This window comes from Paramisgurnus dabryanus, chromosome 13 (assembly GCF_030506205.2).
Source record: "Paramisgurnus dabryanus chromosome 13, PD_genome_1.1, whole genome shotgun sequence".
Classification (NCBI taxonomy): domain Eukaryota; kingdom Metazoa; phylum Chordata; class Actinopteri; order Cypriniformes; family Cobitidae; genus Paramisgurnus; species Paramisgurnus dabryanus.
The window spans coordinates 13,514,175-13,540,016 of record NC_133349.1 but is presented as its reverse complement, the minus strand read 5'-3'; the positions used below and the strand labels follow the sequence as shown (position 1 = coordinate 13,540,016).

At 43.3% G+C, this 25,842-nt stretch overlaps 1 protein-coding gene across 1 annotated transcript in view; it reads right to left on the bottom strand.

The window, feature by feature from the left end:
* Window positions 1–25,842, bottom strand: part of me1 (malic enzyme 1, NADP(+)-dependent, cytosolic) — a 114,135-nt gene that overhangs the window by 62,241 nt on the left and 26,052 nt on the right. The window contains exons 2-3 of the mRNA XM_065298368.2: window positions 14,340–14,473; window positions 145–294 (exon numbers count right to left, since the gene is read on the bottom strand). Of these exons, the coding sequence (XP_065154440.1) occupies window positions 145–294; window positions 14,340–14,473 (284 nt within the window). The remainder of the gene's footprint in view (window positions 1–144; window positions 295–14,339; window positions 14,474–25,842) is intronic.

The following is a 25,842-nucleotide window of genomic DNA, read 5'->3' as shown; positions in this document are numbered from 1 at the left end:
AAAAATTTAACAAACATACAGAAACAATTGCAAGGCCCAAACTAAAGCCTGACGGTTCAATGGATATGTCTGCGTAAAGTGCTAAAGGAGAAAGAATTTGGCTGTGGAAACAAATTAAAACAGAAGAAAGGAACATTCTCTTACCGGGGTCTCCTGAATGTAAGGCCATATTGCTGGCATGCAAGGCCAACGGTAGGTGTGTACACAATGGGCATGAATCGCTCTACATCTGAGGTCAAGACCCGATAGAAGAGCTTCTCATTACGGTCCTGGAGGCCCATCAAAAAGACGTATCTGTGAGGGGATAAAATCATAAAAAGAATAGTGTGTTAAAGATGTGGGACGTTTAGAAGGATCTCTTGACAGAAATGCAATATAATTTACATAACCATATTATCAGTGGTGCATAGACCCCTTAATGGTCTACATCACTGTGATGTCACCGCTCTAGCTGGAGGCAAAAAATAAACAGGAACTCATAGCAGGTGCGCTAAAAGTTTGATGTTTTGACTTTAAAATGTCATCTTGTTGTGTTTTTGGCTGCCAGAATAGAAGGAACTACACTTTTGGTTCAAAACTAAAGTTTTGCAGACATTCCTTCACAGATATCAAGAAGACGGCCGAATGCAATACGGCGTACAGACTGGACGGAGACGGTCATAAATAATGCTTGTGTTTGCAGTGCACACTTCATATCAGGGCAAATAATCTATGCATATGTACTGGTGTGTTGGTTTTATCTAGTACAAATCAGAAAGTTTCTGTTTTATAGGTAAAAGTCACCAACCTTCAGCGCTATTGTTTAGCTTAAATGTTAAACAAACATACAGCGATAGATGTGTGTGCCATCATTTAATTGCTAATTATAGATAGCCCAGCGACAGGTTACATTAGACACTAAGCCTTGACAAAATTCCCCAAACCAGAAAGTAATTCATATGTGGTCTAGGAAATATCCAAAACCTGGTTAAAATCTCGAGATTTAATACAAAAAATAGCTGTCACGGTCCCACAGAATCAGTGACTGAACATATTCAGACAGTTCCAAAACTTCTTCTGTACCCATGTTTATTAAATCCCTCCTAAAACGTGTTAGCTTACGATTGTCAACATTGCCTACACAGCTCTTTTTGCCTCCAGCTAAGCCACGCCCACCCGGAGATGTTGCAATGTCTTCTTTTACTTTTAAGGGGTCTATAAAAAGCCTACAAAATGAACTGTATTGTTTTTATTACCTAAAAATGAGCCATTTTATCTACATACAACGCGGGTCCTCTTACATGAGAGTCGCCATGTTGGGCCGTTATGTTTCTACAGTATCCCTTAACGGGCAAACTGCGTGTTTTGTAGGGATGCACCGATACCGATACTGGTATCGGGTATCGGCCTCGATACCACATTTTCTAAAGTACTCGTACTCGTTAAAAGTCCCCTGATACCAGGGATCGATACCACGGTCTGAGAAATGTCTATGTTTGATCGGCGTGTAAGGGGTTAATGCCTCGTGTTGTCCAAAGAGGCAGAGTTTACAACAAACTGGAAAACTAGTCCCTTGTTTTTTGTTAAATTATATGACTAAAGCTGTTACCTGTACATTTAAATCATGTTTTTTACTAAGTACTCGGTATCGGTATCGGCAAGTACTGAAATGCAAGTACTCGTACTCGTACTCGTATTCCAAAAAAGTGATATCGGTGCATCCCCAGTGTTTTGCGTCACTATGAGTTTCGAAAAAGTGGGATGAGCAGAGCGGTTGCAATTCAAAGTCTCACACTGCACCTTTAATGTACAGTTTACAATAATGGTCAACAATTAAATCAAACTGTTGCCTTCTCAGGATCATCCGGGCTAATTATTGGGAATGCACTACAAATATGTATAACAGACTTCCTTTTAGTCACATATGTAAACCTGCCTGTGAAAACCCAGCTAAAGGAACTTTTTAAATAAATTTTCTACACAAATTCATCTTACATAATGTAAAGAAGATTCTGTGAAAATATAATTGTTATATCGTTAATACTGACTGAGTAAGATCATTTCAAAGATTGAAATCATAGTGAGATTTATGATTGAATAAAAAAGACAGACTTAGTCACATATTGCAAAGCAAACACAGCCCAATAATGGGTTGTAAGTCTGCTCTGATCATGAACAGCAGGAAAATGCAATGCTTAATTTGACCTATAACTAGGATAATGTAAAACCAATAAAACATTTTGAATTGTGCATCGTAAGAATAGCAAAATAAACAGCTTAGATTTACTGTATATAAAAAGCAGAGGGTGCAATAAATATCATTATTTTTCAAGTGAAGTTGACAATGGGCACGAACATATGAGGAGCACAGATTAAGTGTAGGCCTACTTCAATTTTTCTTTTTTTTTCTTTAATATTGGTCAGCTGCCAAAATGATGTATTGCAAAGGGTGACAGGCAATCAGAAGGATTCTGAGGCAGCCATTTCATTTATCACCCCTTTTCCATTCTTATTCTGTTAATGTGCAACATTTTTCAGAGACAACAGTCAGCAACTGTGACATCCTGACCAGTTTAAGCCGTTTGTATTCTGCCATGTAACACCAGCTTAAAGCAGGAACAGACACAATCAGATCCAGAGAGAGAGAGAGAGAAGATGGGTGAAGTGAGACTAAATACTGAAATGATTTTTCATGCTCCGCTGATACAGCATAGTTTGTGCTGTTCATGTGGTTTAAGTGATCAGATTAAAACTGTTCAACATTCTTTTAGAAATTCTGATCTACTTTATGTTTCCAGGACAAGACTTAAAGGAACAGTATGTAAGAAATTTATATCAATTAATCATAAAATGGCTCTGATATGTCACTAGACACTAAGAAATCATTTTCATTTCAAATACTTATATCACTGACAACAGTGGTCTGGCCAGGATATTATCATTTAAAAAGTGGAGTTGCAGCCCTCAACTGATGTTTATGTTGTCATTTTGTGTATTGGCCATCAGTTGTGTGATTGCAGTACCAGTTTTAGCCACAAGTTTTGTGATTGCAATACCAGTTTTGGCCACAATCCTACATACTGTTCCTTTAAAATAGATTTGGAAAAACAGAGGTGAAAAAATGTTAAAAATATGTACCCTTTAAAAAGTTGTCCTAACATGCCATTTAGTTAGCAATATAGCTTTAAGGTTCAAATATGAACTCTTTAGGTACAAAGCTGTACTTTTTGAAAAATGAGTTCCAATTTTGACCAGTTATTATACATTTATTATTTAATTGTATATATTTAAATATCTATTTCATTGGCATGTAATATTCTTGAACTGATTTTTTATATTCTTGAACGTGACTTTTGTCTTTTGTTTTATGTGTTTCTAATGTTGTGTTTCTTTTATTTTTATTTACATTGTGCAGCAATTTGGTCAACTTCAGTTTTAAATGGTCTATATATAAATAAACATCGTAATATATTGTATTGTATTGCATTTACACGAAAACCCTTAAACATATGTGGAGGACATCAACCTGTTATAATTACAAAGCGTCTCATTGTGCCGAATATTTTGCAAGGGTTTTCTGCATCTATCAAAAAATCCAGGAAAAAATATGCATGGTGCCCTGAGAGATTTTAAACACAAGTTCCTTGTTATAGAAATACATTCAAAAGAAATACATTCAGGTTTAACATCTGACCCAAATTAACAAGACCACGTCACATTCCCCATCAGTGCGACCGTGCGAGCAAGCTTTCCTTCAAATCATGAGGCATAATGTCTTACTTGTTTGGCTCCGGAATAGCATGTCCAGCTTCCTCACGCAGAGGAAGATGTTAACACGGGCCATAAGGTGTACAAGGTGGATATTAAAGGATAACAGTCACGATACTGTGGAATGCTTTGACAGTTTTGTGAGGGTGACATGTGTAAATGACAATTTGGCACCTCATTATTTAATTGCATCTCAGGAGGATCTAGCAGATGTCATTCTGGATGGTGGTATATCGGCTATTGTTAAGTAAGGGATAATGTAGAGGCAGCCGGTAGTTATCGGGAAATAAGCCCCGACAGTGTGATCAGGACCCGACGCGAAGCAAGCTCTCTGTGTCTTGTCGTTGTTCGTTCTTCTATCCACTGTTTAAATGTTTTGTTATTTCCGTACATGTTAAAATTATGGTTGTCGAGTGTTTGTCACAAGATGGCGCCAAACAGCTAGTAATCTTTATTGGCGCGGAGCGATTTAAATCGTACAAGTAGTACCGGCTATGCGTTATTACTTTGGAGCGGTTATTATTTGAAAATAACGAACCTGCAAATGTCTCAACTGACCAAACAGAATCAAGCATTCCAGAGAGCCGTGTAATAACGCTTAGGTTACTCACGTAACCCCGGTTCCCTGAAATAACGGGAACGAAGCATTGCGTCAGTTTACTGACGCTATGGGGGGAAACTCCTGTTTACTCCGTGATTGAAGCCTATTGGTTAACGTCTGTAGAAAATACAGACCAATGACGTTTGAGCCCGCGCGGGGGCGTGGCACACGTCCCTATATAAGCCGGTGAAATACGTCAAGAGCTCATTATTATTCGACTGAAGCGCGCAGCCGAATAACACTCGCTGCGTAGACGTTTGTAGCACGGCCAGCGACGCAATGCTTCGTTCCCGTTATTTCAGGGAACCGGGGTTACGTGAGTAACCTAAGCGTTCCCTTTCAATACAGTTCACTTCGCATTGCGTCAGTTTGCTGACGCTATGGGGGAACGTAATCCCATCCCGCCGTGCATACACAACGGACTGAGGTGCCCTTACCGGAGAGACACTGCATGTGGCCCTAACCCAGCATATACATAGCTCTAGCGAGCGCAAGTGTAAGCACCATATATGAGACAGTAATACGCATACAGTGAAGTTTCTAAACGCACCATGATGCATATACAATAGAGCACGAGACGGCGGGTTTCCTGAGCGCGCCGCGAGCTTGTGCATGAATTATTAATAGGTAGCCATGACGGTGAGCCAGCAACACACCGTGAAGGCATACAGAAACGCAGTCGCGTGAATCATTAAGCCGATAAGACCTGTGCTTGTAAGGCAGGTACATCCAGGCTATAAAATCTGACAAACGTAGACGGCGAGGACCAGCCGGCCGCGTTACAAATGTCAACGATAGAAATCCCCGTAGACCAAGCCCAAGATGAAGCCATACCCCTCGTGGAGTGAGCTTTTAAACCAACTGGACAATGTTCGTTCAGGGAGGCGTAAGCCAAAGCAATGGCTTCGACGATCCATTTAGATAGCCTCTGTTTAGTGAGCGGCATACCTAAGGAATGTTGTGCGAAGCTTACGAACAGCTGATCTGACTTGCGATATGAGGCAGAACGGTCCGTGTATATTCTTAACGCTCTGACGGGGCAGAGCGTGTTCGGGGTTTGTTCGCCGTCCGCCGTCGGAAGGGCGAGAAGTGAAACCACCTGAACTCTAAATGGCGTGGTCAAAACTTTAGGAATGTATCCCGCTCTCGGTCTAAGGATCACTTTGCTATCGTTAGGACCGAATTCCAGACACGACGGGTCAATTGAAAACGCGTGTAAATCGCCCACTCGTTTAACCGATGCCAACGCCAGGAGGAGAGCGGTTTTAAACGAGAGAGCGCGCAGGTCAGCCTGTTCGAGGGGCTCGAAAGGGGGACCGCGCAGCGCTTTCAGGACCGTGGACAGATCCCAAGACGGGACCGTGTTAGGTCGCGGTGGGTTTAGTCTGCGAGCGCCTCTGAGGAATTTAATGATGAGATCATGTTTTCCCACGGTGCGACCGGCGATAAGGGCGTGATTCGCCGTTATCGCCGCCACATACACTTTAAGCGTCGAGGGCGCGCGACCGCTGTCCAGCATTTCCTGCAGAAAGGAGAGAATATGCTCCACTTCACAGGTGTTTGGGTTTAAGTCTTTCGTCGTGCACCAGTCAGAAAAAATAGACCACTTTTGAGCGTAAAGGCGCCTGGTAGATGGGGCCCTAGCTTCAGTTAGAGTATTTAACACCCGTCCTGAAAGGCGCGATGGTTGCCGTTCAGAGACCAAACGTGTAGATTCCATAGCTCCGGCTGTGGATGCCATATCGTCCCTCTCGCCTGAGATAGGAGGTCTTTCCTCAGCGGTACTGGCCATGGTGCTGATGTTTTCAGCTGCCATAGGTCGGGGAGCCATGGTTGATTGTGCCAAAACGGGGCGACCAGAATTATCGCGCATTTCGTCTCTCTTATCCTCTGAAGGACCTGTGGTAACAGAGCCACCGGAGGAAAAGCATACAGAAGACACGCCGGCCATGCTTGCGACAGGGCATCGTGGTGTCTCGAGAAGAAGATCGGGCAATGCGCGTTCTCGTCTGACGCAAACAGATCGATCTCCGCCCGGCCGAAGACGGTCCATATTCTCTCGACCGTCTGAGGATGCAGTCTCCATTCTCCCGGCGGCGGACCGTTGCGCGAGAGAATGTCTGCACCCGTATTGGCTACACCCGGTACGTGAGTCGCTTTTAACGAACGTACGTTCGCGTGAGCCCATAATAAAAGCCGTCTCGCCAGCCTGGATAGGGAGCGAGATCTCAGCCCTCCTTGGTGGTTTATGAACGAAACCACCGTCATACTGTCCGACCGCACTAGAACGTGTTGATGTTGGAGTTTCGGTCGAAAGTGTCGTAGTGCCAAGATAACCGCCCACATCTCGAGGTGGTTGATATGTAGCTGAGACAACTGGTTGTTCCACGCACCGAAGGCGAGCTCGCCGTCGCAGTGAGCGCCCCAACCCGTCGCAGACGCATCCGTAGTCACCACTTTCCTCCTGCTCACGGAGCCGAGCTCCGTGCCCGAGAGGAAAAGGTGAGGGGATGTCCATATCGAAAGCGCTTTCACGCAGCTGTACGTGATTTTGATTAATAAGCGGCCCGACAACCAAGCACGGGGCGGAACTTTCGCTTTCAACCAAAACTGAAGCGGCCTCATGAACAGCATTCCCAACGGTATTAGTGGGGATGCTGCTGCCATCAGACCCAGCATTTTTTGGAATCGTTTGAGAGGGAGATGTGAACCCGCTTTGAACGATGCCGCCTCGCGTCTGACCGTGAGCGCGCGTTCCTGTGTAAACCATGCCCGCATCTTTAATGAGTCGAGCGTCGTGCCTAAGAACGCGATTCGCTGCGTGGGGGTGAGCAAACTCTTCTGGAGGTTGATTTTGAACCCCAAATTCTCCAAATGCTGGAGTACAACGGTCTTGTGCGCAGTAATTTCCCTCTCTGACTGTGCTAGAATAAGCCAATCGTCGAGGTAATTCAATATGCGGATGCCGCTCTGTCTGAGAGGGGCGAGAGCCGCATCCGCACATTTGGTAAATGTGCGTGGTGCCAGAGATAATCCGAAGGGCAGAACTTTGTACTGGTATGCTGTCCCGTCGAGCGCGAATCTTAGGAACGGCCTGTGACGTGGCGCTATCGGAATGTGAAAGTAAGCGTCTTTCAGATCCACTGATATGAACCAATCGCCCGGTCGAAGTAACGCCATGATTCGTCTGGCTGTAAGCATTTTGAACGGCCGTTTGGCAAGAGCGCGATTCAAAACGCGTAGATCCAATATCGGTCTGAGGCCGCCGTCTTTCTTTGGAACGAGAAAATAACGACTGTAAAAGCCTGATTCGCTTTGATCCGCCGGGACCGTCTCTATCGCGTCTTTTAGTAATAAAGAACGCACCTCTTCCCTGAGGATCTGCATACGATCGTCTGGGACAGTGGTGTAGAGAACGCCGCGAAACCGGGGTGGTCTCCGGGCGAATTGAAGTGAATAACCGTGTTGGATTACGTTTAGAATCCAGCCCGGCATACCGGGGGTGGATTGCCAAACGTGAAATTTGACGGCGAGCGTCGATATGCTTATGGACGTTAAGCCGTGTGTGTGTGTTTGTGTGTACAGAGGAGGAAATTTGCTCTTTTTGTGAAAAGGTAAAAATTTGTGTTTCGCTGTTACAGCGAGGGTGTGTCCAGCGCCCGAGGGGACTGAAACACGCAGAACTTTCGAGGGCGGGCCGGCCGAAGCGGGACCAGAGCCTCTTTTCCTCCTCAGACTCTCTTCAGGGAGGCGGCGCCGGCGTCGGGTCCAGCGTAATCCGAGGACGGGGACCGCGGCGTCGAGGCGGGCCAGCCGGTCGTGCAGGACGCTGGCGCTTGACCTCCGGTTCAGCTCTCTGCTGGGGCTGAGCTGGTGCTGGCTTAGGGCGTTGAGCTGGCGGCGGTTTTGGGCGGCCGGTCTCAGACGCTGAGGCAGATCGTTTTGGTAGAAAATGCCGCATAGCCTGCGATGATTTCTGTGCCTCAGTGAAGCGCTGGGTGAACCCCTCCACAGCGGAGCCGAAGAGCCCCGACGGTGACACGGGCGAGTCAAGAAGGGCAACCCGATCCGTGTCCTTTATCTCCGTCAAGTTCAGCCACAGATGTCTCTCCAGAACAACCAGGCTGGCCATGGCTCTTCCTACAGCCTGAGTGGCGACTTTAGTGGCGCGAAGGGCCAGATCAGTCGCGCTGCGCAGGTTCTGAAAGGTCGACGGGTCCGGACCTGTCTCGTCCATGTCACGGAGGAGTTTTGCCTGGTATACCTGCAGCACCGCCATCGTATGGAGAGCGGATGCAGCGTGGCCGTCGGCGGCGTAAGATTTCGACGCCAGGGTCGATGTCAGGCGACAGGGCTTTGACGGATGGTTCAATTTAGCCCTCCATCCGCCGGCTGAAGACGGGCAGAGATGGGCGGCGACAGTTTCCTCGAGCGGCGGCATCTTAGAGTAGCCGTGTTCATCAGCGCCGTCCACTACGGAGAGGACGTGGGAGACGGCGCTCTGAGCTCGGGTGGAGTGGGGAGCACGCCAAGATTTGGTGAGCTCCTGGTGAACCTCAGGGAAAAACGGCGCCTGCCGTTGGCGGGACGATTGACGGCGCCCGGGCTGCAGAAACCACTCGTCCAACCGGCTGAGTTGAGGCTCTGACGGCGGCGACCACTTGATGTTGAGCTCCGTCGTAGCTTGTGTCAAGATGCGGATGAGCTCAGAGTCGTGAGGACGCGACTCGGTAGGTTCATCAGCGGCGGCTGCGTGGGCGTCGTCATCCGAAGCCGCCCAATCCTCTAACTCCTCAGAGGATGACATCACTTCCAAGTTGTCACCGGACCCAAAGGAAACCATGCCGCTAGCACTCGGCAGGGGGCGTAGGTCTTCATGGGCGAAGGTGACAGGGTGACGGCGGGGAGACAGAGCACGCGGGGGATGAGCCGGCGTGGACTCGGTCTCAGGGTGTCTTCCAGCTTCACGGCTCCGCTGCTGTTTAGGCGGGAGAGCACGGGAAGCCTTCCGTTTAAAGATCTCGAGGCGGGAGCGCAGCACCGCGATAGGAAGGAGCTCGCAGTGGGCGCAGCCCGCCTCGGCGAGTACGGCCTCGGCGTGGGCAGGACCCAGACAGATGACGCACTCCTTGTGGAAATCCTCCACAGGCAAAGGGGCTCGGCAGGAGCCGCAATGCCGAAGCGACATTATCTCAACGCGCTTCTGCTCTTTTAGATACTCTCTTTTAGGCTCACCGGAAAGCGGCAGGGGAACACGCTGGTGTGTTGTAGTCCGCTGCAGTGCTTGGATCGACGGCGAGTAAGGGCTTCTTCTTCGGAGCAGCGAGAAGGTTCGCGCTAAAGGAGAAAAGTAATGAGCTCTTGACGTATTTCACCGGCTTATATAGGGACGTGTGCCACGCCCCCGCGCGGGCTCAAACGTCATTGGTCTGTATTTTCTACAGACGTTAACCAATAGGCTTCAATCACGGAGTAAACAGGAGTTTCCCCCCATAGCGTCAGCAAACTGACGCAATGCGAAGTGAACCGTATTGAAAGGGAACAAAATCTAATTGTGTGGCCTTGATATAAAGCTGCACTGAATGCATTCCCAGTACGCCGTTGTAATACACTAGTCAACATTTCCTTCCTCTCTGTCTCTCACTCCCTCTCTTTTCTCTTTCCTTCCTTTTTTCCTTTTCTCCTTCAGTCTTTTTTATTTTTTCTTCTTCTGTATTTCTTTCCTTCTTCAGTCTTTATTTTTTCTATTCTCCTTTTAGTATTTTTTGTATTCTTCTATGTTTCTTTTTTCTTTCTTTCCTTCTTCCGTGTTTCTTTCTTTCCGTATTCCGTCTTTCTTGCCTTCTTGCCTTCTTTCCTCCTTTTATATTTCTCTTCTGTGATTCTTTATTTCTTTCCTCTTTATGTAATTCTTAACTTCTTCCATCCTTCTTTTTCTTTCTTTTCTTCTCTTTCCTGCTTCCAGCATTCGTTTTTCATTCTGTCCTCTCTCTGTCATCATTCGGTCCTCCTTCCGTCATCGTTCTTTCCTCCTACCAACATTCATTTATTTTTTCTTCCTTCCATTGTTCGCTTGTTCTATCCTTCTTCCGCTGTTCGTTCGTTTATTCTTTTCTCCTTTTTTTCTTTTTTTCTTCTTCCGTATTTCTGTCTTTCCATCTTCTGTCTTTCTTTCCTTCTTCCATATTTCTCTTTTGTGCTTCAATATTTCTTTCCTTCTTCTGTCTTTCTTTCATCTTTCTTTTCTTCTGTCTTTCTGTCTTTCTTTCTTTCCTGCTTCCATCATTCGTTTGTTCATTCTGTCCTCCTTCCGTCATCGTTCTTTGCTTCTTCCATTGTTCGTTTGTTCTTTTCTCTTTCCAACGTTTATTTATTCTTTCTTCCTTCCATTGTTCGCTTGTTCTATCCTCCTTCCGCTGTTTGTTTGTTCGTTCATTCTTTCCTCCTTTCTTTCTTTTTTCCTTCTTCCGTATTTCTTTCTTTCTGTCTTCTGTCTTTCTTTCCTTCTTTCCTCCTTCCATATTTCTCTTCTGTGTTTCTTTATTTCTTTGCTTCTTTTGTATTTCTTTCATCTTTTCTTCTGTCTGTCTTTCTTTCCTGCTTCCATCATTCGTTTGTTCATTCTGTCCTCCTTCCGTCATCGTTCTTTCCTCCTTTCTTTATTTGTTTGTTCTTTTTTTCTTTCCAACGTTCATTTATTCTTTCTTCCTTCCATTGTTCGCTTGTTATATCTTCCTTCTGCTGTTCGTTCGTTCATTCTTTCCTCCTTTCTTTCTTTTTTCCTTCTTCCGTATTTCTTTATTTACGTCTTCTGTCTTTCTTTCCTTCTTTACTGCTTCCATATTTCTCTTCTGTGCTTCTATCTTTCTTTCCTTCTTCTGTCTTTCTTTTCTTTCTTTTATTCTGTCTTTCTTTCTTCCCTGCTTCCATCATTTGTTTGTTCATTCTGTCCTCCTTCGGTCATTCGTTCTTTCCTACTTCCATCGTTCATTTGTTCTTTTCTCCTCCTGTCGTTCATTTATTCTTTCTTCCTTCTATCATCCGCTTGTTCTATCCTCCTTCCGCTGTTTGTTCATTCATTCTTTGCTCCTTTCTTTTTTTCCTTCTTCCGTATTTCTTTCTTTCTGTCTAATGTCTTTCTTTCCTCCTTCCGCCTTCTATATTTCTCTTCTGTGATTATTTCTTTCCTCCTTCTGTATTTCATTCTTTCTTCTGTCCTTGTTTTTCTTTCTTTTCTTCTGTCTTTCCTGCTTCCAGCATTCGTTTTTCACTCTATCCTCCCTCTGTCGTTGTTCTTTCCTCATTCCTTAATTTGTTTGTTCTTTTCTCCTTCCGACATTCATTTATTCTTTCTTCCTTCCATTATTCGCTTGTTCTATCTGCCTTCCGCTGTTCGTTCATTTATTCTTTTCTCCTTTCTTTATTTTGTCCTTCTACCGTATTTCTTCCTTTCCGTCTTTCCGTCTTCCATCTCTCTTCTTCCATATTTCTCTTCTGTGCTTCTTTATTTCTTTCCTTCTTCCGTCTTTCTGATTCTTTTTTTATTCTGTCTTTATATCTTTCCTGCTTTCATCATTCGTTTGTTCATTCTGTCCTCCTTTCGTCATCGTTCTTTCCTCCTTCCAACTTTCATTTATTCTTTCTTCCTTCCATTGTTCGCTTGTTTTATCCTCCTTCCGCTGTTCATACATTCATTCTTTCCTCCTTTCTTTCTTTTTTCCTTATTCCGTGTTTCTTTCTTTCCATCTTCCGTCTTTCTTGCCTTCTTTCCTCCTTTCATATGTCTCTTCTGTAATTCTTTATTTCTTTCCTTCTTCCATCTTTCTTTTTCTTTCTTCTGTCTCTGTTTCCTTCTTTCCTGCTTCCATCATTCATTTGTTCATTCTGTCCTCCTTCCGTCATCATTCTTTCCTCCTTCCATCCTTTGTTTGTTCTTTTCTCCTTCCAACGTTCATTTATTCTTTCTTCCTTCCATCATTTGCTTGGTCTATCTTCCTTCTGCTGTTCTTTCGTTCATTCTTTCCTCCTTTCTTTTTCTTTCTTTCTTTCATATTTCTTTCTTTCCGTCTTCCGTCTTTCTTTCCTTCTTTCCTCCTTTCATATTTCTCTTCTGTGCTTCTTTATTTCTTTCCTTCTTTTGTATTTCTTTCCTTCTTCCATTTTTCTTTCTTTTCTTCTGCCTTTCTTTCTTTCCTGCTTCCATCATTCATTTGTTCATTCTGTCCTCCTTCAGTCATTTGTTCTTTCCTCCTTCCATCGTTCGTATGTTCTTTTCCCCTTACGTCGTTCATTTATTCTTTCTTCCTTCCATCATTTGCTTGTTCTATCCTCCTTTTGCTGTTTGTTTGTTTGTCCATTCCTCCTTCAGTCATTTGTTTGTTTTTCTACCTTCTGTTGTTCATTCATTTCTTCCTCCTTCAGTCGTTTGTTCGTGTGTCGTCACCATCCGTCCATCCATTGTCATCGTCCTTCCTTTCTTGACATGTCAGCATATTAAAAGTCAAAGCCTGCCAATTCGCCTACTATGTCATATGACCTAAGCATATGGACTGTTTTGTTATGAGAAAGTATGGACATTTGAGTACTTTGATAGAGATGGGACATACTAAATCTAATTTTAACTACTATTTAGTACTGATAGTATTCAAATTGGGATGCACACTAAGACTCAACATTCACCAAACAAATGACCACAATGACTAAGTATACGGTACGTATTATTTAATGCAATTACAAAATGCTGTATGTTCTGGATTGTTATTCACCGCTCATTCATTCATGCTGACAGTCAAAACTGAATAGCAGAAAGGGTTTCAGAGACCTGTGCTTTCCCTATTCAAACACACATTGTTTTTTGACCAACTTTGCCTTTTGTTTCTTACAAAAGCAAACGTTCAAATATTTTTGCTAAAAATGTTGGCATGTTGCCCAGTCCTTTAAAGCATTCTGGCAACAGAACGTCCAAACAGCACTGGAAGTCTGGGAAAGAATCGCTCATTACAGTAACCAGTCAGTAAATTGTTTGCTGAGGTCAGGGCTTTTCATCTGAATGTGACCCTCCCAAAAATATTTCAAGTTCCCTGCCTGGGAGGACATACCAAAGTCTGTTATGTAGAGATATGACAAGAACATCAGTTCCAGAAATGCAAGGCACATACAGACAGGCAAACATGGGAATAAAACCGCTACCATTTTGGGAGTGGCATAAAAGCCTCAGCTTACGAAATATGAAAAATGTTAATTTAAAAAACCTACTGATATGCCTTTGATGAGCTTTTTATGTCCTGTCGACCAGCAGGGAATTTTAATATGTCTCTTTGCTTTGAAAAAGGATAGCACTGAAATTGAAAACTTTTGAAATGGGAATACGGTTTATCTTCAATTTATAAAGATGATGTTAAATTTATAATTTTAGGTTGAAACTACATGAATGATTCTGGGAGACATACTTAATAGGCAGTGGATTTGTAGTATTCAGCATGCTTTGCATGAAACTGAATTCTAGAGTTTCTTTTTAAATTAAACTTTTTATTAGTGTTTAATGTTCTTTATCTTTGAAATTTAGAAGAGTTTCTGTTTCTTCTTTGTGGTTACCATTGGATCAGGATCAGTGCTTCCCAAACCTGGTTCTCGAGCACCCCCTCCCAAAAAGTTTTAAGATGTCTCCTAATTTAACACACCTGATTTAACTCATCAGCTTGTTAGGAGGACATGTTTACCATTTTTGAAGGAGGCTGATAAGTTGAATCAGGTGTTTTAAATAAGGAGACATCTAAAACTTTTTGAGAGGGGGTGCTCGAGGACCAGGATTGGGAAGCACTGGTTTAGATGAGTGGTGTTGTGTTTGGACTGTAGGAGACATAATGATAATCAAACTGTTTGTTAATTGACTTAATGAGCAATACTGTAGCTGTGCTAATGCCAATACCGAAACATATACCTCATCATGTTGTGGTATAATAATAAGCATGTGATAAAAGTCTTTCCTCACCTGTCCAGATCATCCTTTTTCAGCTCGTAGTTCCTGAGCACCCGTAACAATTGTACATCCTGGCTGAGGAAACAGGGAGGCAGCAGGCCATGGATGCCCAGCTGCAGGCGCTCCTCTAGGGAGAAGGCCATGCCCTGTTGAAAACCAAAAAAGGTCATTTAAAGTGAAAAAAGGTTCTTCAGATTATAAAAATGTATGATAGAAATGGTTCTTTAAAGAATCTTTGACTAAATTGTTCTTTGATGAACCTAAAAAGGTTCTTCTACTGCATCACTGTGAGGAACCTTTTAAGCACCTTTATTTTTAAGAGTGTCCCACTTTAAGCAGTGACTAGATCCACAATATAAGCTTAGCACCCTGCCATAGCTCATTCTTTAAATAACGGACAGCAACGTGCACTGCTAAGTTTAAGCAAATTTTAATTAAACCAATTTTATGCATTCCATGGAAGTATATTTAACAACAAAGTCTTTCCAATGGCTACAACTATAATAAGAAACATGAATACCCTTTGACTTCACTTCAATAATAGTCTTTACTCAACTAAGCCTCTGCAGCTGTATTATTAAAAGTTTGTTTTGACAAGTAACAAAATAGATTTCCTCATATTTCCCCTCCATATTCTTTCAGATGGCCGGAATTAGAGACTTCTCCAAGTTTTGCCATAGACTGACTAACCATTCCTTTTGTGGGTCTTTAATGCAACCAAAACCACTTAAAGGTCACAGAGGTCACGGTTCACTGTGTAGCACACTTACATTTGGCTTTTATTCGAAGCAACTTCCAGAGCATAACAAGCAATACATGACCTTTGCACCTTCTGCAATGCTCTCCACCAGCTAAGCTACAGGAACATACTGAATCAGCACATACTGAATCAAAGGGCAAGACATCTACTCTGACCCTGACCTTCAAAACACAAAGTTTATAGCCAGGGGGCTCTGGCATCATATTTCACATGAACACATTGAAGCAAGCTCATATTCAAAAGGGATGAAAGCCCATGTTGGAATCCATGGATATCTGTCAGGACTACAGCTGTGGATGGCACAGTGTGGGATTTAAAGTCAGCCTGCCATTTCCATAATAACAGACTTACTTCACCATTGCTACGCCTCTGGCTACTCCTTCAGAAGAACCACTTAAAGCGGCCAAAAACCCTAAAAGCCAGTGCTAGTCTTGCATTTTCGAACATGACTATATGTTTGCTTGTAAAATTATTTTCTTGCAAACCTACAACAAACTTAGTCTGCACACATGCAAAAAATTGTGGTGTTATACATGTAGTATACATTCAACCAACATACCCACATACAAAAATCTACATACAGTGGTCGCAAATACACTTAAAAATATAAAAATGTTTCAGCTGTCAAAATCTCAAATGAGAACTGTACCTTCATACATTTTCTCATAATAAACATTTCTGAGCCTTTTTATGAAATTTCTTTTAACCAGTTGGTGTCAAGGACATTTTTTAAGTGGATGTGACTTTAATTTTCCTCACGGCTGTCTCACCACACTGACATGTTTTATTAATGCTTGACAACCAGTAAGTGTTCAATACCATTTGCCTTAATTTTAAACAGTTAATTTATTGTTTTATAATTAATAACTGAATAAACAGTTTTTTATTCATGCTTGAAATGTGCAAACCTTTAAAATAACTTTTGTTTTTAATCTTCATACTCTTAAGTGTGGCCTACATTTCTAAATACAGTACATTTAAGTAGCCTACGCACTATACACACACACACACACACACACACACACACACACACACACACACACACACACACACACACACACACACACACACACACACACACACACACACACACACACACACACACACACACACACACACACACACACACACACACACACACACACACATATGCACACAAATATAATTTAAAATGAATGTCTGCATTTTTTTTGTCCACTAAACTTTACCCAAGTAATACTTCACTGGATTATGCTTGTTGCCTGTTATACATCATTTATTGGGCCCTATGAAGGTTTCAGATGCAAAAGCCCCTAAACACCTCCATCTAAAATTTTATATTTTTGTGCTTTCGGCACATGGCATACTCTCAAATACTTTCACTTTAAATTGCTTAATCCCAGCCATTCAGAAATATGGGTTTGTTGGTGGAAACAGTTAAACGCCACATCCCTTTTTCAGCAAAGTCCTCTAAATGCACGAAAGAAGAATTGAATGAACAGTTGTCAAGCTGCAAACGTTTTTCATCCAGTTAAATGAGGTTTACAGAATATATTACAACACTGACCAAATATTTGAACTTTTTACATTAATTCAGAAGGGACAGTGAAGAGTCACTGGAGAAAGACAGGGTGGGATGGTTAACAATCATAGATTAGAGGTTTATGACAAAAAAGCAGCATGCACTTAGAGGGTTTTGCATCAAAAGACAGTCAAATTTGTTAAATATGAAAAATAAAACATTATAATTACTGACGTATAACCTTTCCAATACCATTAAAGTGAAATCACTGAACCTAAACATAAGAGCCTGATCAAATAAAAATATGCTTATTTACAAGAAGACATCTCAGACGCAGTTAAAGTATTTTGTATGTGACCTCTAAAAAATACATATACATATATATATACACAAAATACATATATTGCATGGCAAAAACAGCATGTAACAACACTATTTGGCTTCTAGAAAGATCCTGTGGCACAACTACAGACTCAATGCTTTGGATTCATTGGATGTGGCTTGTAATGTAAATTCGCTGGAGCCTCCTAAAGTCAAAAAAGGTCCTGCCAGGTCTGAATTGCAACCTTTTTACAATTAAAAATAACCATTTTATTTTTCTCCAAATGTTAGTGGTTTGAGCATGTCGAGCTTTTAAATGCCAACTACACTGTTTATTAGAGACTGCCGGCCGGTTAAAAATATATATATCCAGGACAACTGCGACATAAATAAGCACTAACCTCTGAGGAAATACACACTTGTTGCACACTCAGCAATAAGTGCATGGCACAGTGTCCTCAGAACAACAAGAACATGCAAACATATTTTACTAATTAAAAAGATGATTTGAGAAGGTTTAAAAGCTACAGCAAAAAGCAGACTGATTGTGAACAGCTCAATCTATTAAATATAATTACTCCAAACACTAAATGCTTCCTTGTTTCATATGTGTAATAGAGACATTAATGTGATTATTAATTATCTGCGCCCAAACAGCAAATTATCAACCCTGAAAATAGAACTGCGTGCAGAGTTCCGGAAGGCACGTCCACAGGACTGGTGTACTGATCACAGCCATGGATGGCTGGACTGGGAAAAGTGGTCTATTTAATGGCACGCATGAATGGTGAGATTAGAGCAACATGCCCCAGAGATGCCGGCGGGGCTGGCGTGGGAAGCGGTTAGCAACTTGCCGCTGATGCAAGAAATGACATCTTGCCAAAAGGGACAAAAGCAAGACTCGATATATATATATTATTTTTATATAAATAAATTACACTGTATTGTAGAAATGTATTGCATACTATAGTAGCAGGCTTGTTGTCATCGGAAGAAGAGAGAACATGAAAATGTTAATGACAGTAAAAATAGTACAGTGGGGGAAGGTTGTTAAGACAGGTGCATTTAAAAAACCACTTACAGTCGAAATGCAATCGAATGCTTTTATCAGCAATGCCGAGGATGTTGTGTTTACATAAGTTGCTACATTCAAAAGGTTTTTTGTAGGGAAAAAAGGGCAGGCACAGCAGGTACGTGAATGTTTCCAAATGTGCAACAGAACACAGGCTGTGTGCCAATGTGTGCTATGCCCATGCAATCTAATGCAAGCAGAGCTGATAAGCATATCAACCGTTAATCTCACGATCAATGCCAAAAGCCTGTTTCTATCAGTATGACCCGCAATACACTGCAGATCACGGTGGCAAAGCATGAAAGCCTAGATGCTCTAACCTGATGGAAGCCAGTTCACAGCCTCCAATAGCTGACAAGCCCTTCAAGATTCCAGGAGAAAGGTCTTGTTAAGGATTCCAATTCAAACAACCTGATTTCAATCCTGGAAATCCCAGTTCTTGTATGCGGAAAATGTTGCAGCTGCTCCAAAGAGATGCCAAAAAAGCACCAAGGTTGAAGAAAAGCAAAGCAAATGAACTTTACAGATATTTCTTGATCCTGTAAAAAAGAGTTTGTGAAACACATCAACGTCGGTGACTCAGTTTTGGAGCCATTTCGGCAGAGCTATTACATTTGGTGCTTTTACAGCTGAGAAGAACTTGGGCTGGATCTTTTGCACGATGACCTCGATGTGATTTTTCTTATCAAAATGATTGAATGTGTTTGGAGTGAGGCCACAGCACTGCTTTAACCACATCTCACACCAACCATAATTCCCATAATGTTCGAATTCAACAATGGTGTGAAATTAATAAGGGTCACTGTTTGGCCTATTAAAGATTCTGGGAAAGGACGTGAGAAAGGAAATCTTTCATGGCGGTCTTATAAACACACTAGCTCTCTTTCTCAGAGAAAGACAGAGATCAGAGGAACAGTTTTTGCTCAGTTTGTGCTGTTTCGCTGGTGTGTTCTCCAAAATACAGTGATGATCTCTACAAAAAACACTGGAAATGCTTTCATTCTTCTTGTTAGGAGGATCTTCCTTTTAACTTAGACTTGATGCAACAAGAAGGCAACAGAGGGATCAGAAAGATGGTGCTTTATATATCTGAAAATGTGTACCTGTAGACTGGACAAAAATGTGTTGGGAATGCAAAAAATGCAATGCTTAAAAGATACCCTCTATAATTACATCAGATGTACTTACAATATATATGCAAGCAAGCATATACAAGTGTTTATAGACCGTTTCATCGGGCGCACGTGCGGTGGCGATCCAAGAGTCTGGTCCGAACTTTACTTCCGGTTTCTGTTTGTTTAATGGTCTGACTAGTTGCTGAAACTAAACTCTTAAACAAATACCTCGTTGAAAATAACAAATGTCTTGGGTTCCTATGTAATCTACGTGTTGTTTATTTTGCTTTTTATATTAATAAACTACTTTAAAATGACTTTGTTGTTATTTATTCTTCACGGAGTTTACCGGAAGTTACGTGATGACCACGAAAGCCACTTGTTTATGTTGTTACTGCTGAAACCGTCTATATACATAAATGATACCTGCAAAATGTTCATTTGTCAGGGCTGGTTCAAGTGGATTATGGATCAGGTTAAAAGGGCAATTCTAAAGGTTAAATTATTTCAGTTTATATAAACAGACAAACAGTCAGAAAAGCTGATCTCAGACCGGTGATTAAAAAAAAAAAAATAGCTGCTTAGTCTTGTTATGGTGCCTGATGAATTTTGGTAAAACCACAAAAAGGTGTAGCTGTTTACTTGGCTCAGACTGTTGTAGTTACATGGTACAATGTAGACTAGACCTTTCCAGATGACCAAAGAGGGAATGAATGTACATGTGTTATTCTCATAAACACCCCCACCTCATAAATGCCGCCATCAATGCCCTAAGCATCTTCCCACGCTCTTAAAGGGACATCTAATCCAAAAATTACAATTCTGTCATCATTTAGTCAACCTCATGTTGTTCAAAACCTGTAAATGACTTTCTGGTGAAACACCAAACCAGCAATTTTAAGAAATTACTCTGTGGTTTTGTGTCCATACAGTGAAAATCAATGGACATCAGTGTTGTTCAGTTTGCAACATTCTTCAAAGTATCTTCGTGTTCTGCAAAGCCATACAAGTTTGGAATGACATGAGGGTGTGTAATTATCCTTTTTGGATGAACTATCCTTTTAATTCAGTCTACAAACTACATCATACTGTACATCACCTACTGTATGCCAGAGATGAGTAAATATCCAAAACAGAAAATAGAGCTCACCAGGAAAAATAAGACATGGGCGGACATCCAGGGATGGTGGTAAAGTGGTGTTGAAGTATGTTGACCAATGTTAAATTGAACAAAACCCTAACGCCATGGAAGGACTTATCATATCATACTCCTATTAACCATAAGCATACAGTAGATTAAGTGGTGTGTTGTAGGTTTAAGGCTGTATTGGACTCTGAAAGGTTGTGCAGAAGCTGAATACCCCTCATTTAACATGTTAAAAAAGTAAACAAAATATTAAAGCTGTATACAGCACTGATCCAGGCCTTCGGCCCCTGGTGCCTATTGGGTTCTGCTTCTGTAGTACAGTCCCTACACTCTAAAAAACAAACGGTGCTATATAGCACCAAAACAGTTGCTTTGGATCGTAACGATAGAAGAACCATTTTTAGTGCCATATAGCACCGGTGAAGAACCAGTGAAGCACCAGTGAAGCACCTGTGTAGAACCATATAGTGCTATGTAGAACCATATGTGGTGCTATATGGCCCCTATATGGTTCTACACTGGTGCTTCACTGGTGCTTCACTGGTGCTTCACTGGTTCTTCACCGGTGCTATATGGCACTAAAATGGTTCTTCTATCGTTACGATCCAAAGCAATTGTTTTGGTGCTATATAGCACCGTTTGTTTTTTTAGAGTGTACAGAAACATTATGATGCAATGCATAATCAGCCAAAGTCCAAAAAGTCACATATATCTTAGCAGAAAGCTAAAAAATGTTGCATTTACTTCACACAAGCGCAGGGTCCCCTGTTGTCATGCGAACGTCATGAAGTTATTTAATAACTCGACATGAACATCAATGAAAAGCTGCAAACAGTTTTTGGAAGTTTTCGCAGTTTTTGCAAGTTCCCACAATTTTTCCAAGTTCTCGCAATTTCATCGCATAAAATTGCATAACTATCCCGCATATTCCATCACATTTTTTAAGACAACGTGCCGCAAGATCAAGGATTTTTGCTTGCAACAATCACAAAAAAAACGCTTAGGTTACTCACGTAACCCCGGTTCCCTGAAATAACGGGAACGAAGCATTGCGTCAGTTAGCTGACGCTATGGGGGAAACTCCTGTTTACTCCGTGACTGAAGCCTATTGGTTAACGTCTGTACAAAGTACAGACCAATGACGTTTGAACCCGCGCGCGGGAGGAACGCGTCCCTATATAAGCGCGGTTCAATCGTCAGGAGCTCATTATATTCGACTGAAGCGCGCAGCCGAATAACACTCGCTGCGTAGACGTTTGTAGCACGGCAAGAGACGCAATGCTTCGTTCCCGTTATTTCAGGGAACCGGGGTTACGTGAGTAACCTAAGCGTTCCCTTTCAATACGGTTCACTTCGCATTGCGTCAGTTAGCTGACGCTATGGGGGAACGTAATCCCATCACGCCGTGCATACACAACGTACTGAAGTGCCTTACCGGAGAGACACTGCGTGTGGCCCTATACCCGGCATATTCACAGCTTTAAAAGCAAATGTGTAAGCACCATATAAATTGTTGACGCGCACACGGTGGGGTTTTAAACGCACCGGGGGCACATAACATAGCACAAGACGGCGAGGTACCGAGCGCGCCGCGGCTGTGCGAGATAAGTAAATTCAGAGTCACGTTGGTGAGCTCGCTGAGCGCACCGTGGTGTACACATAAAACGCATGAGCGTGCATGATTGAGCCGAGAGAACCTGCGCTCGTAGGGCAGGGACGTCTAAGCTGTACAATCTGACAACGTAGACGGCGAAGACCAGCCGGCCGCGTAGCAGATATCAAATATAGGTATAGATACCCCTGTAGACCAAGTTCATGAAGAAGCCAAACTCGAACAGAGTGGGCTCTATATAGGACATAGCTCATAGAGGGGCGTGAGCCAGTGCGATGGTTTCAACGATCCATCTAAATAACCACTGTTAGCAACAGACATACGTAGTGAGTGATCTGCGCAGCTCACGAACGGCCGATCTGACTATAATATGCGGCAGAACGGTTCGTAGCGTGGGATTATACAGATACCACAATAGTGTGAACCCAGGTGCACCCTCGAGCGCATCGGGATGCATATAGGTAGTATTATAGTGCACAGATCGGTGAGCTTTCCAAGCGCGCCGTAAATGTGTATTGACTATAAATTGCACGGGCACAGGTGAACACTTGAATACATCGTGAATGCATATAGATGAATCAGAGTGTTATAATGCACAGGCCGGCAAGATTCTCGAGCGCGCCGTCATGTGTTCTGATAATAAATTGTAGGGATGCACCGAATCCAGGATTCGGATTCGGCCGAATACTGGGCTTTTTGACGGGGTTCGGGTTCGGCCGAATCCTAGATTTTTTTTCCACCGAACCGAATCTTAGGCTTGCCCTACGATGGTCGACGTCACGCGGCCGTTGATTACACACATCGGGTGCTGACGTGGAGATGAGCTTTTTCTTTCGGTGAGCTTTAGGGGCTGGACACACCAAAACTTTTAAACACGGCTGAAAATGCCTTGAGGACACCAAATGCCAGCTGTTTTTCAGCCGAGCGCTTGGTAGCTGTGATGCTTCAGCTGTGAGCCGGTTGGTTGCTGTGGTAATGTCCCGCCCCTCCTCCATTGTAATTGGACGGTCGTGTGAAAACTGACATTGACGAGCGGAGCTTCTCACTCAAAGTTAAATATAGTTTTCAGCGCGGAGCTGCTTGCTTATTGGAAAAACGAGCGTGTCGCAACGCATCGCTTTCATTATGCATAGGCTTATGGTAATTGTCAAAATAGTTTTCCAACTTGTCATCCTGGCATAATGTACAGTTAAAATTAAATAAAATAAAAAAAATACATGCTGTGGACGTTGTATAATTCATTAATGTGTTTTACTGTGTTAATGGAATAAGGATGCGAGTAGGATTCGGTATTCGGTTTCGGATTCGGCCGAATCTTAAACGGTGGATTCGGGATTCGGCCGAACCTAAAAAATCTGGATTCGGTGCATCCCTAATAAATTGTGCGCACACGGGTGAACTCTTCAGTGCACCGTGAATGCGTATAGATAAATCAGTGCACAGAACGCGCCGTGAATGTGTACAGATATGATTGATGAACGTAACGGTGGGCACCCAACGCACCGTGAACGTACACAGATGAACAACAATGTATGTGTCACAAAGCATAACACAGCTGTGTATACAGGTGAGCTTTCCCAAGCGCATCTTATTGTATACCAAATGTTATAGCGTGTACATGTGAGCTTCTCTAAGCGCACGGTGGACGCATATAATTAAAAACCATATCGTGCATACAGGTGAGCTAATGGGCGCACCTTTAATGCAACAAACCTCAGTAGTGCGCGAAGCAGGGATGTCGAAGCTGTAAACTGACAACGTGGACGGCGGGGACCAGCCGGCCGTGTCACAATTGTCAATGAGAAACCTCTAAGACCATGCCCATGCTCTAAGACAAGTGAGCATAATTGTCACGGGAGGTGATAACGTCAACGATCCATAAATAGCCTGTATTGACAGGTGCTCTAGTGACTGATCTGTGACGCAGATGAACAGCTGATCGTCTGATGTACGTCAGACGTATGTGTCATACAGGACCTTGGACAGTTCCAGAGCGCTGTGCCTCGGGCACCGTCCGCATCTGAGAAATGACAGGCTTATGAATAAAGTGAATGGCCAGCCGTAAAAGCATGGTTCGCTGTTACCGCCGCCGTCCGCATCTGAGAGATGACAGGCTTGTGAATTAAATGAATGGTCGGTCGTAAAAGCGTGGTTCGCTGTTATCACGGCCACATAGATATAGGTAGGGGAGAGAGCCGCCGTGCCTCTGTAGTGAGGAGAAAAGTGTTCCACCGGCGATTCGCGGGGGGTTTTGACTTTCAAATGTCACTAGACAGAATGGATCAGACTTTGCATAAGGACGCCTCGTGAAAGGGGTCCTAGCAGCTTGTGTCAATGTGTCATAAGGCACGTAATGTAGGTCGTGTCCCACGGATGCCATCTCCGCACGCCCATCGTAATGGGTTAATATTGGTAGTTAAGCATGAGATGCGTATCACTCTGATTGAACATAGCTTATAAAGCGATGCAATGAGTTTATAAAGGAGATGACTCGTCAGCTTGTTCAGGGGGCGAGATCTCAGTCTGGTTCGGTAAATAATGAAACCACCGTAGATTGCCCGACCGCATTATCACAATAACACGGTCGAGAGTGCTGCAGTGCTAAATCATCCTCTTAATGTACCGTATTCACTGTACAAGGTGATTCATATGAGACAAACGGCGTTCCACGCGCCGAAGGCTGATTGCCGTCGTAAAGCGTGTTCAACCCACAGCAAATGCTGGGCTAGCTCGTAATGACAGCACTTCATGCAGCCGTGTGTAACTTAAGCAAGCTTCCCGGCCGTCAGCTCGGGGCGGGACCTTTGCTTAGTCAAACTGAAGTGGACTTATGAACAGAATGCCACGATATTCAGCTTTCTGAGGCTCGTTAGAGGGGTACGTGTGCCCGTCTTAAACGAGATGCCGCGCGCGTCTGACTGTGCGCGCGCTTTAAGCTTTGAAACTTATTGTGGCGGGTAGCAAGCTCACTTGAGGTTGATATTACCCTTAATATCTCCGAGTATTGGAGCGGAGGTGTGAGCGTCTTCGGATCCGCTAATATAAATCAGCTATATGGCCGAAAAACGTCATAAACCGCTTGGCTGTAAGCCTTTGAGTGGCCGTCCGGAGAGGGCGCGATTCAAACGCTTGGAGCCATGCAAAAGTCTGAGGCTGTCCTTCCTCTAGGAAGAGAAAATAACAGCCGTAAGACCGTGCTCGTTTGCGCCATCAGCATCGTAGCGGAGAAACTGAGGTGGGCTGCGAGCGAATTTGGCAGAAAGGTGTTAGAGACACCGTACAGTCGTGGGGTGTCAATACACAGTATATGGCCAAACCGGGGTTTTTTTCGGCTAGCGTCGATAGAATTATGGACAGCGGGCCGTGTGTGCGTATTACTGATTGCTTGTCAGTAAGGCGATAAAGTGTTTAGAGACACCGTACAACCGTGGGTGTCAAAACACAGTATAGTAAGCACGGAAATTACTCTTTTTAGAGGAATTAAATACCGTTCGCCACTATAGTGAGGTCGCATAGCCGACAGTATTACACAGTATGTTTGGATAAACAGCACACAGAAAACATTTCAGGGCAGTCCAGCCGAGGCGCGACATAACCCCTTTTCTCCCAGACAGTTTCGTTCTCTGTTGATGCAGCTGTGCTGCGGAGACCAGAGCTCAGCCGTTCAGGTGCACAAGCCTCAGTAGTGACGGTGACCGAACGGCTCACGGAGCAGGGTAGTATGTCTAGGTGGTTTAATGTCAGACTGAACCCATCGCAGAGAGGAAGTCTGCCGTGAGGCCCGCGGTTTTGCCGTTTATTAAAAGGGCAGAAAAACCGGGTATATATATAAGAATGTACCAATATTCAGCGCACTGATATAGGACGGGACTGAATAAAGGGAGGTATTCGGGCCTCAGTATATTATAAACAAATTCGTTCTGCCTCTGATTCCGTCTAAACCAGAGAGAAATTACCAGGCAGACAAAGAATGAGCTATCTGAAGTG